The sequence below is a fragment of the Oncorhynchus keta genome, chromosome 7, assembly GCF_023373465.1.
Source record: "Oncorhynchus keta strain PuntledgeMale-10-30-2019 chromosome 7, Oket_V2, whole genome shotgun sequence".
Classification (NCBI taxonomy): domain Eukaryota; kingdom Metazoa; phylum Chordata; class Actinopteri; order Salmoniformes; family Salmonidae; genus Oncorhynchus; species Oncorhynchus keta.
In genome coordinates, this window is record NC_068427.1 from 42405994 (window position 1) to 42423273 (window position 17280).

Sequence of the window (17280 nt, forward strand, 5' to 3'; positions counted from 1 at the left end):
TGTTCTCACTCTGACCTGAACAACAACACAATGTTCTCACTCTGACCTGAACAACAACAATGTTCTCACTCTGACCTGAACAACAACATAATGTTCTCACTCTGACCCCAACAACAACATAATGTTCTCTCTCTGACCTGAACAACAACAATGTTCTCACCCTGACCTGAACAACAACAATGTTCTCACTCTGACCTGAACAACAACATAATGTTCTCACTCTGACCTGAACAACAACATAATGTTCTCACTCTGACCCGAACAACAACATAATGTTCTCACTCTGACCCGAACAACAACACAATGTTCTCACTCTGACCCGAACAACAACATAATGTTCTCACTCTGACCTGAACAACAACATAATGTTCTCACTCTGACCTGAACAACAACATAATGTTCTCACTCTGACCTGAACAACAACATAATGTTCTCACTCTGACCTGAACAACAACATAATGTTCTCACTCTGACCTGAACAACAACATAATGTTCTCACTCTGACCTGAACAACAACATAATGTTCTCACTCTGACCTGAACAACAACATAATGTTCTCACTCTGACCTGAACAACAACATAATGTTCTCACTCTGACCTGAACAACAACATAATGTTCTCACTCTGACCTGAACAACAACATAATGTTCTCACTCTGACCTGAACAACAACATAATGTTCTCACTCTGACCTGAACAACAACATAATGTTCTCACTCTGACCTGACCAACAACATAATGTTCTCACTCTGACCTGAACAACAACATAATGTTCTCACTCTGACCCCAACAACATAATGTTCTCACTCTGACCTGAAGAACAGGAGCATACTTGATGAAACAAGGCATTGTATCTGACCAGCAATTGATTTGATTGTTCCGGGCCGAGACTTGCCTTGCTATGTGACTAGAACCCGTTGTCTCTCTCCTTCCTATTGCAACAACTACTACAGATCATCGAAGTGTTTTATTGCGCGGTCCGTTTTCCTGAAGCTGCAACATAATGACAGCCATTTCTGACTGAAAAGTTCTGTTACCCAAATCCCTCATTTGTTTAGAAAAAACATCCCCTATTCCCTCAACCCTTGCTCTCTTTAGGTGACATGTTCGCATCGCATAGACCAAAGACCTACTCGCATGGGACTAGTATTACTAGAGAACGTTGGTTATGTAATTATTACTCAAGAATGTCTGTTATTCCAGAGGACGATTCGGGTGGGATGAATTTTTTCCCCAAACTGGCCCATGTAATTATTTTTGTCCCCAAAATAAATGGACAGTTATGACTGAAGCCTGGAGCTTTTTGTTGTAGGTGTGAAGATATAGTATTTCAACATGTCCATGTGATAGGGCCACACTGATAACTCCAGCTTGGTTCCCAAGTTTCTAAACCATACCAAACCATTTTTCCCATAGTGTCAGCATAATATTTGAATTGAGGAAGTGTGACACGACCTCCCCCAGTAAAAACGAATCCCATCCGAATAGGGCACAATAAGGCCTCACCTATAGCATATCATAATCACATCCATAAATTGGTTGTAACAAACTTTGAACATCGTAACACGTTGACACTAAAATGGAAACAGAGGACTTGACAAAATCGAAACGAGGGAATATTTACTGATTGCTCAGGAGGTAAATAAAGGTGATGTGTGGAATAAATGTGACTAGTTGTGGAACATACTGGATATCAAGAAAAAGAAGGCAAGGAGCCAGTGCTGAGTGTACATTATGTGTTCCAAACAGGTGTTGTATAGATTACATCATCATAAGTAGTCTTATTATTATAATAATATCAAGAAAAAGGAGCATTGTTATTATTATAAATATTACTTTTCCGACAATTTGGAACCATGTTAACACTAAATATATTATAAATAATACCAGAGAGGCTATTTGAATGAAAAAAGTGTAAAGCCTTATGTTTATTACAGCAAACTGATTCAAAATAAACTAATTTATGGAATTGTTTACTTGACATGTCGTTGCGTGAGGCTTGGTGCTGACAGAATCAGTAGGCTATTAAACAAACACTCAAACAGGCAACAGAAGCAGAATCGGTCTTATTTCTGTAGATATATTGCAGGTTTTAAAAAGTCAGAAACGTTTATCAGTTAAGACTATTGATTGTAGACTAAACAAATTTTCACTCCTCGCCTTTCTTAGACAATAATACAAGGGCTGTTTTCTCGTCTCCGCCACATTGCCCCTGGGGTGGCAGGGTAGCCTATTAGTTAGAGCGTTGGACTAGTAACCGGAAGGTTGCAAGTTCAAACCCCCGAGCTGACAAGATACAAATCTGTCGTTCTGCCCCTGAACAGGCAGTTAACCCACTGTTCCTAGGCCGTCATTGAAAATAAGAACTTGTTCTTAACTGACTTGCCTGGTTAAATAAAGGTCAAATAAAAAAATACAAATTGTTCTCAACACCAATATGCTGGTTACCTTTGCTATTGTGCACATAGCAACATGGTTAAGGAAAAGGCGCCACTTCAACATATTATTGCTACTGCTTGACTAAAGATATCTCGGTCGACCAAAAGCCTATTGATAAAGAAATCGTCCAGTCGACTAAACGGGGTCAGCCCTAATACCAAGGCAGAGAAACTTCCATCAGAGAGCCATTAATGAATCATGTTGAGGCAGGTCACACAGAAAAATTGTATTTGGCTAGCAACCACATGGGGGTGGAAGGATCTTTCAGTACTTAGGGTGAGGTACCGCTCAGTCTACTGAGTTACAGCTGACAGTAAAGGGTAGAAAGATGTGGGGAACAACCTAATAGCACCCTATGGGGAGACGGACATAGACCGTGTGGAGCGAGTTCTGTGCCCATCTTCTGTGGCTCAGTTGGTAGAGCATGGTGCTTGCAACACTAGGGTTGTGGTACAATTCCCACGGGGGACCAGTTTTTAAAAAGTATGACAATGAATGCACTCTACTATAAATCCCTCTGGATAAGAGCATCTGCTAAATGACTAAAATGTCAATCTTAGCCTAAAATACAGTAGAAACTGTGTTCTATGTACCTTGTTTTTAACATAGCTAGGCCTTGTCTTTTACTGTACCTTGTAATCCCAATTTCTACTGTAGCTAGTCTCTCTACTCAGTAATTGTAGCTCGATTCTGCTGCAGCTCATCTCTACTCTAGCTTGTTTCTGTCCGGTGGCCTTTGATCATTTGCTTGAAGGCAACAATAAATGGAATGTGGTGTTGCTTCAGTCCCTTTCTCAGGATGCAAAGTTAGGGGATCTTAATGAGGGGCGTTGTTGCCTAATGTGACCAGAGAACCTTTGGTAATGATCGGTACACATTCTAAATGGTTCTCTTTTGTGGGCCCCCTCTTGTAAAAGCCGCAAAGGGTAATGCAATAATTGTAGTAGAAGACAGGAAATGCTTAAAATTCAAGAGGGCAGGATTTGTTTTTGTTGTTGTTGTGCAATACAGAAGAACATTTACATGTGAAGCAGAGGGGGCCTATGAGTAAAATAGGCCTTTTGTGCATAGAAATGTGCATAAATAAACCAGCTGTTCCCAGCACTTCGAGTATAACAACCAGTTAAATGTATATGCCTGTTGCTTGGTTGTTGGCGGATTAGTGCAAGGAGCTTGGTTGGGTAATCATACAATGTGTTGAAAACAGCAGCAAGTTATCCATGACAAAACATAGACAACCTCCCAAATACCAATTGTGTTTTTGCCAAAGACTAACAACAACCTATTTGTTGCACCACTGCATTTAAACCTACCTTAAAAACAACACACCATAACCATGTACATATCACCCTAATTCCCTATACTTGAGGGGTTCAACAAATGCATTAGGGCTCTCCATCCAATCAGGCATCAGTATGTATTCTGTGTGATTGTACAAAAGGGGGATTTATTTATTTATTTTTTATTTTTAAGGTTAAGTGTGTATTATCCTCCACCACATCCAAAAAATGAATAATTTTGTGACAGAAGTGGTGTCACTCTCTAATGGTCTCCTGCTGAGCTGTCTGGATGAGCATTAATATGCTGGGGATGATGAGCAGTGAGCACCGCTGGGCTGCATACCAAATGACACACTATTCCCTATATAGTACACTACTTTTGAGCAGGACCCATAAGGCTCTGGTCAAATGTAGTGCACCACAAAGGAAATAGGGTCTGATTTGGGACGTAGACTGTATCCCCATCCAGATCCAGCTGTGTGTGACTGGGCCCTGGGACCATTGGCCTGAGTCTGGCAAGCCTAGGGCAGAAGCAGGTAGACTAATGACCATAGACATGGCCCTTCTGGCAATCCTTTGAACACATAGCCTAGCCATTCTATTGCATGATATATATGCATGTACACTAGCGGTCAAAAGTTTTAGAACACCTACTTATTCAAGGGTTTTTCTTTATTTGTACTATTTTCTACATTGTAGAATAATAGTGAAGACATCGCAACTATGAAATAACACATGGAATCATCTAGTTACCAAAAAAAAGTTAAACAAATGAAAATATATTTTATATTTGAGATTCTTCAAAGTGCCACCATTTGCCTTTATGACAGCTTTGCACACTCTTGGCATTCTCTCAACCAGCTTCACCTGGAATGATTTCCCAACAGTCTTGAAGGAGTTCCCACATATGCTGAGCACTGGTTGGCTGCTTTTCCACTCTGCAGTCCGACTCATCCCAAACCATCTCAATTTGGTTGAGCTCAGGGGATTGTGGAGGCCAGCTCATCTGATGCAGCACTCCATTACTCTCATTCTTGGTCAAATAGCCCTTATACAGCCTGAAGGTGTGTTGGGTCATTGTTCTGTTGAAAAACAAATGATAGTGGCACTAAGCCCAAACCAGATGGGATGGCGTATCACTGTAGAATGGTGTGGTAGCCATGCTGTGGTAGCCATGCTGGTTAAGTGTGCCTTGAATTCTAAATATATCACAGTGTCACCAGCAAAGCACCCCCACACCATCCCACCTCCATGCTTTACGGTGGGAAATACACATGCGGAGATCATCCATTCACCCACACCGAGTCTCACAAAGACACGGCGGTTGGAACAAAAAACCTCCAATTTGGACTCCAGAGCAAAGGACAAATTTCCACTGGTCTAATGTCCATTGCTCGTGTTAACTTTTAAGAAGGAACACCTGTTAATTGAAATGCATTCCAGGTGACTACCTCATGAAGCTGGTTGAGAGAATGCCAAGAGCGTGCAAAGCTGTCAAGGCAAAGGGTAGCTATTTGAAGAATCTCAACTATAAAATATATTTTGATTTGTTTTACACTTTTTTTGCATACTAAATGATTCCATTTGTGTTATTTCATAGTTTGTCTTCACTATTATTCTACAATGTAGAAAATAGTAAAAATAAAGAAAAACCCTTGAATGAGTAGGTGTTGTAAAACCTTTGACCAGTAGTGTGAGAGTGAGAGAGAGGAGAAAGAGACAAGAGAAAGAAAGAGAGTAGAGAGAGAGAAAGCATGTGTGTACTTACTCCCTTACTACATTTTAACAAAGATAACCCAAAAAATAAATGCAGGACTTAAATCTGATAAACTGTCATAAGATATAATCCTTCCTTTCCTTTCCCTCAAATGAAATGTAGAACCAGATTCACGAGATCAAGGGGAAGTGTAATTAACCTTGCTCCTAGGCACCCAACCAGCTCTGGTCCCCTTAGTACCAGCAATCTGCTGGTGCCACAACCTCTACAGAGAGCGGACCTTCCTATCGACAGGCCACCCACATTCCAACCCGCTTTGATTATATTTTAGGCCAGGGGCTGTGCTCAGTAGGACACAGCGTTGTGGACTGTTCAGATAGGAACAGGCTTATATTATGTGGAACAGAACAGATGTCAGTTGCTCTATTGGTGATATTTCTATCTACAAGGTGGTGAACGTTACGGCCCAGGCAGTCGAGTAATGGAACCTGCCACTTCCTCAAAATAACATCAACATACTGTAGCTCCGTCACGACGGTGTGCAACATACAGCTCAAGTAGCATTGAGGTGAGGTGTGTAACTGACAATCACCCTCTATTGAGGTCAAAGTGCTGCTTGGTGGAAATCCCATTCGTTAAAGTGAGCAGAATGCTTTAGTTCAATCTCCTTGTGGCTTGGCTAGGCCCAGTTTACTCAACAAGGCATCAGAGCCATACGAAACACACTATACGTATTTCTGAGAACCTCCAAGACATATGACATGTACTAATGGTCTAGTTACTTTAGACAAACAAAAGTAACAAGGTTGGTTCACCTAAACTGCTACATAAATTATCATAACCTTTGTTGTTAGTTCTCCTAATCACCAATGTAAATTCTCCCCATAATTATTGTTTAGATGCAACAATCTACCTCCTCTGAGAGAATAACGTATAATACTAGATGTCCTCCAAGATGTATGATCATTTACATCATCCAATTCGTATGCCATTGTATGACCGGGTAAGACGTATGATACTATACATCCTCTAATTCGTATGATATTGTACAACTACTATTCCACTCATAATGTAAACTAATGTACATAATAAATGGGGATTAACAGATTTACGTACCAAATCCTACGAACTGCACAGAGACCAGGTTGGTTTACTATGCACTGACTGACCTCTGCCTGGTGCAAAGTAAATGGAGCTTTGACTCAGGAGATGCATCAACAAGAAACAAGTATTTGTGTTGATGTTTCATTGAAAGAAAACTAAGTGAATACTACTGTTCAACAGACCATTACATAGGCCTAGGTATAATAATATGCAAATAACATGCAGTACAGTAGCTATACCTGAATGTATCAGAATGCACATATCTACATAAGAAAATATCTAGGCAGCACAACTGGGATTTCAGAGTCCAGGTCACAATCACACCATAAAATAAGAATTTGTTCTTAACTGACTTGCCTAGTTAAATAATGGTTCAAACAAAATAAAAAATAAAACAAACCTTGACCGAAATAACATCAACAACAGGGTCAACTACGGCCTCATCATATATTCCATTCTTACATCACATAAATACTCAAATAATATAGTGGAGAGGATTCTCGATTGAATAATCTTCCTGCATAAAATATATAGCCGTTTTGATGTTGCATGTAAAGCACACAACGCATTAATCATAGCAACATATGCATAATTATAGGCCGACAGCGAGCTGCTCTTAATCAGACTCACACGTTGCCTCCTCTCTCCACATGAGGCCTACTCTACTCCTGTATTGACTCCTCGCTTTCATCTCACTATAGTGGCTATTGCTGTATTGGATTGGATGGACGATGACCATCAACATGATCTAATGTACAATCAACTCTATTCAAAATGCTGTTTAGTTTCAAGATGCTCTACATTCTATCGCGTTCCCGCGTCATATGACCCGCGGCAGCGAGCGCACATAACAGGGACAGTAGATTCTTTCGGGCACGCAATAAAATAGGCTATAACATTATCATAGGCCTACACTGTGATATGGATGCGTGTGAAATATTCTGACTATTGCATGCATGAACATGTGATAGCTGGTCGAGATTTGAAGACTGCTTTCTATCGAATACCCACCTGAAGAACATGAGATCAGAAAGACGCCGAATGCCAGTTTCGTCGCTGGTCCCATTTTCGGTCAAATGTCAAATCCTTTATTTCGAGTAAATCCTGGTGCCACGAATCCTATGGGATTAGCGTCCAAAGTATCAGAGTACCTTTTTATAACAAAAGCATCAGGTGACTGACTGATTGAAAGAGCTGCAATGCCTGTTAACATACAGCATAAAAATGTCCACTTCACAATCCTTAGTGTTTATTGTATTCTTGTGGCATGGGACATGGTTTGAAACACATGTAAAAAAATATGTAAAAAATTATCTATAAAGAAACTAAACTAGTGCAAAAAAAAACACTTGATTAAACCGACGAATAGCTTGTTTGACTACTGGTTAATGTACTTGCAGCATGGTGTATCCATTCTGCACACAATAATGCAACATTGTCGCATTTTAGAAACAATGTCTAGCGCTAGACTGACTATGTCCCAGAAAAAAATAATCACAAACTGTTACTTTGTTGCAATTTTTCCGACTATCTAGCGATAATCTGTCATCTAGAAAGCTATATGGCATCACCGTTAACATAAACCGGATTTGCATAGGTTTAAGATTGCCAATATTGCTTACTGGTTACCTCACCAGTTAAATCACCAATGCAATGAGTCGAGTTTGCGTAATTACATTTTACTGACCAAGTTTCACTCTTGCAAACATTACACCTTCCCCAAAATCACATCCAAAGGAAAGTTGACGCCGGAGAAAACATTGACCAGGCATTCTACCGAAGGCTGTGTGTATTCAAAACGTTGTTTGTCCACAACATGCAAATAACGCAATATTGTCTCTAGCGGTCTTCAAAATCCGAATCTTGAATCACAGAAACCATATTTCGTATTTTAGATAAATCAATCGAGAAAGGATTGCAGTCGAGCTACACTGCTGAAAGCAAATACGAAACCCGTGAAGCTAGCCCGATACGTTAACTGCTGGCTTGGTCGATATCGATTCAATCAATGTTCACTCGTGCGAACGGGAAGTGTGGCATACAAGAAAACAACGAACTAGAGAATTAAAATGAATCATTTAGATGTAGTTTGTCTAATATTGACGTTTTTCTAGGTCATATAATTCTAATCTCCTCTCCAAGTGCACAACTGTACTCAAGATGGCTGCTTGCATGGATTGTTTTTGATTTTTTTTTCATACTCATCTGTCACTACGCGGGTGAAGCTGTGACTGACACGAATAACGGCCAATAGAAAACGACAAAATATCCCTATCCGTCACAGCTTTATAAAAGCTCTACCAATCCCCGTGAGGCATTCTCTTGTCTTGTGTCCTTGAATGAGAGGCAATAAACACGCCCAGGCGAGTGTACTGTGAGTAAAGGTATTGATGATGGGATGGCTGCAGATACGCTGATCAATAAAATTACTGGATATTTTTGTGAAAGGATAGGAAACGTAGTTTTGGTAATTGTTTCCTAGGAGACGCTAATTAGGGTTACATATGCAAAACCTATAAAACCACGCAAAACTCTAAACTCTATGAAGGCATCTTTGGGACGTCCCAACTCTGACGTCACGTCATTGAAGTTGACATTTAACAAGGTGGTAGCTAGTTTTCCATCCAATTGGCGAGAGATTTTCATGCGAATATTCTTAGAAACTGCATAAAGAAAATTTGCATTTTCCCACCAGTGGTTTGTTTACAGTAAACGGACTTTGTTGCAGCTAAAAATCTGTGCGTGAGGACATTGTGCAAACAAAATATACTTTTTCGCTAAAGTTTTCATGTATCCTACCCAATAAAACATCTGAAGTTTAATGTATTTCCAATGAGGAATTGTATCTTGAAACTGATGCTACATGCATGCAATGTTTTTATAGGCACAATGTCACTTTCTTTGGTGACAAAATGGTTTCCCCAACCTTAAAAATCACCAGTTGCCTAAAAGTCTGTGTCTGTGTGAGAAAATAACATGTACATGGCATGTAGATTTAATCATTTAAGTGGAGATGGAAAACATTCTGGTATTTTAGCCTATATTCATCAATATTGATCAACCAGTCTAACGAGCACATGGATGTATTAAGGGAGCTAATTTATATGCATTATGAAACCAATATACTGTATGAAACATGTACTACTGAGGTGCTTTGGAATTCCCCTGGAATTAAACTGCGGTTGTTCCAAATTTACATTTGAAGTGGAATTGAAACAAGTCCAACCTGACTGTCAACCTCTGGAAAGATGATTTGTTTTTGTTTTCTAACTTTCTAGATTATATTGAATTATGTAAAAACAGGTGATTTAAATGCATTATGATGAAGTAAATGTGGATGTTAGTTAACAATTTGAGAACTAGAATGTGCTCTACATTAGTGTCAGTGTAAACACAAAACATTCCATGAGCTGTCCCTGGAATTAAGTAACCACATTTTAAACAGGCAAGTCAGTTACAAACTAATTCTTATTTACAATGACATCCTACCCAGACAACACAGGGCCATTTGTGCACCAGCCTATGATACTCCCAATCACAGGCAGATGTGATACAGCCTGGATTTGAACCAGGGACTGTAGTGATGCAATTAGCTCTGAGATGCAGTTCCTTAGACCACTGCGTCACTTAGAAGCTCTAGTTCTGCAAACATATAACCCAGGTCACTAAGTTGACCTAAAGAAAATCAACCTAAGCTTCAGTACGCATATGGAAAATATCAAGGACACTAAGAGAGGATAGAAAGCCAGGATTTAGTCACATTTACTCACACCCAAGACCTGTCTCTCCAACCTACTTATGAGGCTATTAGTTTATCTGCCAAATCACTTCAACACTCTCCTGAAACATGGGAAGTATTTGGTTGTGGGGTTCTATATATCACAGGAATACCCAAGATGCCAGGCATTCTTCCCTTGGATGAGCTCATTCACTTTTAATCAGAGTTCTAAAAGTGCAAGAGATTATCCCAATGGATATCAAAGACTTTGCGTGAGATGTCAGGCAGATGTCAGGAGACAGGCCATGCATCTGTTAGAGCGCGTCGTCCCTGTCAGGCTGCTAATGTCCTTGAGAGAGCGTACACGTGTCTTTCTTCTGTGAAGGTAATTACTGTACTATTTCCCAGGATTCAGTTCTGCCAAGTAGCCTAGGACCTATTGTACCCAGTACAAGGTTTACCTCACTCAAAATGACCACTGTGCTTTAACTATCTGGTCAATCTTATTTGAGTACTTAAAAGGCAACTCCCACATACGAAATTACACTTTTGGGTTCATTCAAATTACAACTCTAACCAATGTAGTGCTCAACCACATACTTGCACAATGTAGGCATACTTCACCCTAGCTCTTGCGAGTAGGTAATCACTTTGCTTAAGCACTAGTAAACCACATTACACCCTGTCCTCTTAAATCACATTAATGTTGAGCCTTGGCACATGTTAAGAATAAGAGCCCATTTCCTTCACAGTAAGGCATATACAGTTGTCTTTTATCACCTTACTGTCAGTCCATATATACTTGCACTATAATTACTATTTAAACGATTGTTTGTGCACCATCCCTGCATGATTGAAACCTACATTGTCCCAATAGGCGTCATATTACCATTTCCATCTCTGTTTAACAGCTATATTTTAGACCTTTGCTAATGTAACGTTGTGCAGATATGAAACTGCATGTTAAATCTCACTGGCAAATGGATGCCAGATGTATATGATCACTTATGACGTTGCTGTGATGAATTTAAGTTATCCATGCATACAGAACTTTGCGAGATGTTCATAGCAGAAACACTCTTTTAATTTTGAATCATTGGAGGGAGGGAGTTGCAGTAGTCTCCCTCCAGCTACGTAACTTGATTCTGCTATTTCATTGAAATTATAATAAAACCACATCATATTTTGTCAGTTCTGTATTATGACAGGTTATACAAGCATTATTGTGAGAAGGATTGTGCGCCATTCATTACAGTATCTGGCACTGGTTAATGTGGGTTGGCAATGCAAAGCTCCCGGTCACCATTGTAAATCAACACTAATTGAAGTTGAGAGGAGAGCTGAGGGGTTGTGTGTGTGTGTGTGTGTGTGTGTGGCTGCTTGGTGACAGAGGGAGTAGAGGTGACGGCAGATTACCAGTGTGACCTGGGTAGCTATGACATTCCTCCCTGCTCCACTAATCTCATATCCTCCCTGACGTTACTATGCTGCAGTGTGTGAGTGTGTTCATGTTTTAAAAGTTGACATAGCCTAGCCTACTTTCTAACTAAGGCAATGGCTGATGATAGTTACTAGCTTTTACAGGGAGCCCATTATGAGGGCCTCAGGTTTTAATGACATATAATGACCTACACTACTAGTGGCTACACTGGCCTCGCCCAACTGAAAGGCACTTACTGAGAGGCCAATTCAATGTTGACTACTTACCATAATCTTTTGCTAATCAACTTTCTTTATCAGGATTTTTTTGCCATTCCCTCTCCCTCTCCCACACCCTCCCCCACACCCTCTCCCTCTCCCACACCGTCTTGCTCTCCCACACCCTCTTGCTCTCCCACACCCTTTCCCTCTCCCACACCCTTTCCCTCTCCCACACCCTCTCCCACACCCTCTTCCTCGTCCACACCCACACCCTCTCTGACACCCTCTCCCTCTCTCACACCCTCTTCCTCTCCCACACACTCTCCCTCTCCCACACCCTCTTCCTCGTCCACACCCACACCATCTCTGACACCCTCTCCCACACCCATTCCCTCTCCCACATCCTCTCCCACACCCTCTCCCTCTCTCACACCCTCTTCCTCTCCCACACCCTCACCCTCACCCTCTCCCTCTCCCACACCCTCTTCCTCATCCAGACCCACACCCTCTCTGACACCCTCTCCCACACCCATTCCCTCTCCCACATCCTCTCCCACACCCTCTCCCTCTCTCACACCCTCTTCCTCTCCCACACCCTCTTCCTCATCTACACCCTCTCTGACACCCTCTCCCACACCCATTCCCTCTCCCACACCCACACCCTCTCACACCCTCTCCCTCTCCCACACCCTCTCACACACCCTCTTATCCGCCATATCTCACTGTGAAACAGGAAACCCAGAGGAATCAGATGGTGCAGCATACCTCATTAACCCTGCTAGAAAAGGATGTCTCAATTCCTTTAGGAGGCCATTCTTACTGCAAGTAAATCCTTGTCATCCACCAGTACTCCCTAAATCAAGGATACCGACGTGATATAAGTTACTGGAAACTAGGTTTCTAAATTAACTTCTATGGCATACCAGTAAACACAAACACTGCAGCCCCAATTTCCTACCACATCCTCTCTCTTCGTTTGTTATGCAACCCACAGTGAACAGGACTCCACCAGGGATACACACACTCCACAGCCTGTGGGGAGTTATTCTGTTTGCTAGGGGGACCTATGAGACTTATTCTCCAGGCAAGCTTCGCTTCAGGGAATGTTGCAGAGGAATAGCATTTAAAATGAAAGCTTATGGTACAAGCTGTTCCTTCTAGTTCTCGTTGCCTTTATGTAACAATTGCGTGTTCTTCAACCACCATGCTCTCTGTATGGTCTCTGAGGTCCAGGATACACAAGTTATGTTAGGACTGTCAATAAGGCAGTGTTACAGACAAAACACAAAACAATGTCTCAACAAGTAAATGCTGATCCGCTTCAGATCTTTAGTGTGTGTACGTGTGTGCGTGTACGTGTGTGCGTGTACGTGTGTGTGAAGGCATGCTCGCTCGCTCGCTCATGAGAGTGGGTGTATTAGTTGGTCGAGGAGGACCGTCAAATATCCCAAAGTAAAGAAAAAACATAATAATAAATTCCACCTATAACTCTGATGCTGAGAAGGGGATCATATTCAGATCAATCTTTCCGATGGAAGCCATCCTGTTAACGTTAAGGAGGAGTGATGCTAACCTAACGTCAGCTCCCATCCGGCTCTGTTGATTTAGCCGCTCGCCCGTGGATTAAATAAAAAGCGGAGGGCTACTGCCAAGTGGGGCAGCGGCCAAGGCCCGGCAGCTTGGCACAGAGGAGAAAAGGCAGTGCCATGGCGATGCATTCCTCACACTAGGCATTCAACTGCTCGTCTAATACTCCTCTAGTACTGCATGGCTTCATCATTATCTGAAGTTCTATTGCAATTAGAACACCTGTAAGGGTTTGGAATTTGGCTATTTTGTTCTACCTGCTGTAGCGGTTCTCCAGAAGTAGTAATTGTGTTGGTTAGTCAATAGAGCTCTGATAATGAATAGTCTCAAAACATATCAGTTTAATGTTGTATTTTGATAATCTAGTAATCGACATAGATGTGACATTCGGTGTGTCCTTCATGAAATATGCAAAGGCTTTGTTGTGTTACGAATGGCTTTTGAATGTACTCTTATTAAATCATTCTAATCAGGATTTCAAAAGCTTTGTCCCTGTGTGAACATGTATGTTTGTGGGTAACCTCTACAGGTCTTTGACTGAAATTTCAAATGAACTCTAGTGACGTTTGAGCTTGGGTTTGTGCCATAACTTCAACCTCCCGCAGCATTTATAGACAACAGTGGGTGGAGTAGTGTGTAGAGTGGTTGTGACAGTATGACATGGGTAAACTAAGGGATGTGTGTTGCATTTTGCCCTTGAAAGGTCATGCAGTCCACCCCTGCAGTGTTGCCGCCCCACACCTCACCATGCTTCCTTGTTTTTCAGCGGATTGTGTGTTTATCTTTGCCATTGGTCATCAAATTGTCTGACAGGGGCGACTACCCACGCTGGGTGAAGGAGAGTTGATGTTTGTTCGGGCGCCGTGACACCCGCTAGCCCCAACGCTAGTCCCAACGCTGCTAAACCCTTGTGATTTAAAGAAAGTTGTCCACTCACCCTCACTCCATGAACCCATCCATCGCTGGCCCTTGCTCTTTGTTAGAGCTAATGCCACTGCTGCCCGATGCAGACATTTTATAACAGTAGGTTGTGGACTTTTACCATGAGTCTACTAGTAACTAAGAGTAGATAGTTGCCTATGTCCAAAAACATATTGTATAGGCCACAGAGACCTTGCCGACATCCTTCAAACTAACTAGATAATAAAATGGGAGGTTGGAAACAAAAGCTTTGTTAGGATTTAGAAATTAGGTTCACAGGTCAGTAGGACATTTCTGAAAATCAACAACAGTCAAACATCAAATGGCAATAAACGTGTGCTAAACAAGTAGAGTAAGTAAATAGATTCCCTTGTTTCTCTTCAGCTTCTCCATTTCTACCACCCCCCGCTCTTAACCCAGTTCAATGTGTATTTAAGTGAAAATGCCAGAGAAGCCGGTGTTTGGAGGAAATATTGACACTGGTGTTGTTAGGCCCGAGACAAAGTCGAGTGTGTTAGTCTAAAAGAAATGTGAGATAATGTCTAGATGCTTTTTATAGTGGAGATCAAGTTTATAAAGTGCCTGGCTGAGCTGATGAGACAGTGGATTGCGCAATCAGATGGAACAGATTAAACAGGCATTTTAACATCATAGATTTAGCCAGTAGTAACTTGTGGAATAGACACCGGCTGGAGTACAGTTTTAACCAATCAGATCTGCATTAAAGTGTAAGTGATAAGTATAAAGATAACTTCAACCAGGCAGAAACATCACACAGTTTTGTAATGTTTTGAAAGGGTAAGAGTCTCTTTCACTCTCTCTCTCTCTAAAATCTTAATCTTAATTCAATTTCCTCTCTCTTGACTGGGAGATGAGATCCCTGGTGTGTCTTTCCACAGAGGTGCAGTTGCTGTGCCAGCCTGAGCTGTGTGTGTGTGTGTATTTTGTGTATATGTGTGGGTGGGTGTGTGTGTATTTTGTGTATATGTGTGGGTGGGTGTGTGTGTGTGTATTTTGTGTATATGTGTGGGTGGGTGTGTGTGTGTGTATTTTGTGTATATGTGTGGGTGGGTGCAGGTAATGGCCTTTCTCCCGTAATTAAAAAGCCACTTTATTTCATCAAGCACTTCATTGTTATTTGCGAGCGCTCTCCAATGTCTACCTCTGTGCTTGACTCTGGAGGGCAGGGGAAAAACAACAGTGGGTTCTGAAAAGTTTGAAACAGAGTACCACGTAACACAGTTACCACCCCATTAGAGGCCTGGTTTGTGGAGTAATGCCTAGAATGGTATCGTTTCTACTCTCTTTACCGCAATCACGTACAACCTCTTTGTGGACCACAACCCTACAAAGTCGTGCTATAAACAGACAACACAAAGATTCCTTGATGTCCTTCCAGATTCCCTCTGTCTACCCAAGGACGCCAGAGGACAAAAATCAGTTAACCACCTAACTGAGGAACTCAATTTAACTTTGCGCAATACCCTAGATGCAGTTGCACCCCTAAAAACTAAAAACATTTCTCATAAGAAACTAGCTCCCTGGTATACAGAAAATACCCGAGCTCTGAAGCAAGCTTCCAGAAAATTGGAACGGAAATAGCGCCACACCAAACTGGAAGTCTTCCGACTAGCTTGGAAAGACAGTACCGTGCAGTATCGAAGAGCTCTTACTGCTGCTCGTTCATCCTATTTTTCCACCTTAATTGAGGAAAATAGGAACAATCCGAAATTCCTTTTTGATAATGTCGCAAAGCTAACTAAAAAGCAGCATTCCCCAAGAGAGGATGACTTTCACTTCAGCAGTAATAAATTAATGAACTTCTTTGAGAAAAAGATCATGATTATTAGAAAGCAAATTATGGACTCCTCTTTAAATCTGCATTTTCCTTCAAAGCTCAGTTGTCCTGAGTCTGCACAAGTCTGCCAGGACCTAGGATCAAGAGAGACACTCAAGTGTTCTAGTACTACATCTCTTGACACAATGATGAAAATAATCATGGCCTCTAAACCTTCAAGCTGCATACTGGACCCTATTCCAACTAAACTACTGAAAGAGCTGCTTCATGTGCTTGGCCCTCCTATGTTGAACATAATAAACGGCTCTCTATCCACCGGATGTGTACCAAACTCACTAAAAGTGGCTGTAATAAAGCCTCTCTTGAAAAAGCCAAACCTTCACCCAGGAAATATAAAAAACTATATCGAATATATATATCGAATCGCCTATATCGAATCTTCCATTCCTCTCAAATGTTTTTAGAAAAGGTGTCACACACAAAAGGTGTTTGTTTGGTCAGGGTGTGATCTGAGTGGGTATTCTATGTTGGATGTCTTGTTTTTCTGTTTCTGTGTTTGGGCCTGATATGGTTCTCAATCATAGGCAGGTGTTAGTCATTGTCTCTGATTGGGAGCCATATTTAGGTAGCCTGTTTTGTGTTGAGTTTTATGGGTGATTGTTTCTGTCTCTGTGTTTGCACCAGATAGGGCTGGTTTGGTTTTTCACATTTCTTGGTTTTGTTAGTCTATTCATGTATAGTTTCTTTATTAAAGAACCATGAATAATAACCACGCTGCGTGTTGGTCCGCCTCTCCTAGATCAGAAGAATCCCTTGACAGAATCACCCACCACAACAGGACCAAGCGGCGTGGTAACAGGCAGCGGCAGCAGGAGCAGCGCGAGGAGTACTGGACATGGGAGGATGAGTTGGATGGAAAAGGACCCTGGGCACAGCCTGGGGAATATCGCCGCCCCAAAGAAGAGTTGGAGGCGAAAAGGCGGAGAGGCGCTGGTATGAGGAGGCAGCACGGCGGCATGGACGGAAGCCCGAGAGTCAGCCCCAAAAATGTCTTGGGGGTGGCACACAGGAAGTGT

General features: G+C 41.6%; 1 protein-coding gene across 1 annotated transcript in view; it reads right to left on the bottom strand.

Annotated features, from left to right (window-relative positions):
- Window positions 1-8736, bottom strand: part of LOC118386387 (activin receptor type-2A-like) — a 67975-nt gene extending 59239 nt beyond the window's left edge. Inside the window, exon 1 of the mRNA XM_035774113.2 lies at window positions 7551-8736. Coding sequence (XP_035630006.1) covers window positions 7551-7605 — 55 coding nt within the window. The 5' untranslated portion in view covers window positions 7606-8736. The remainder of the gene's footprint in view (window positions 1-7550) is intronic.
- Window positions 8737-17280: the final 8544 nt, after the last annotated feature.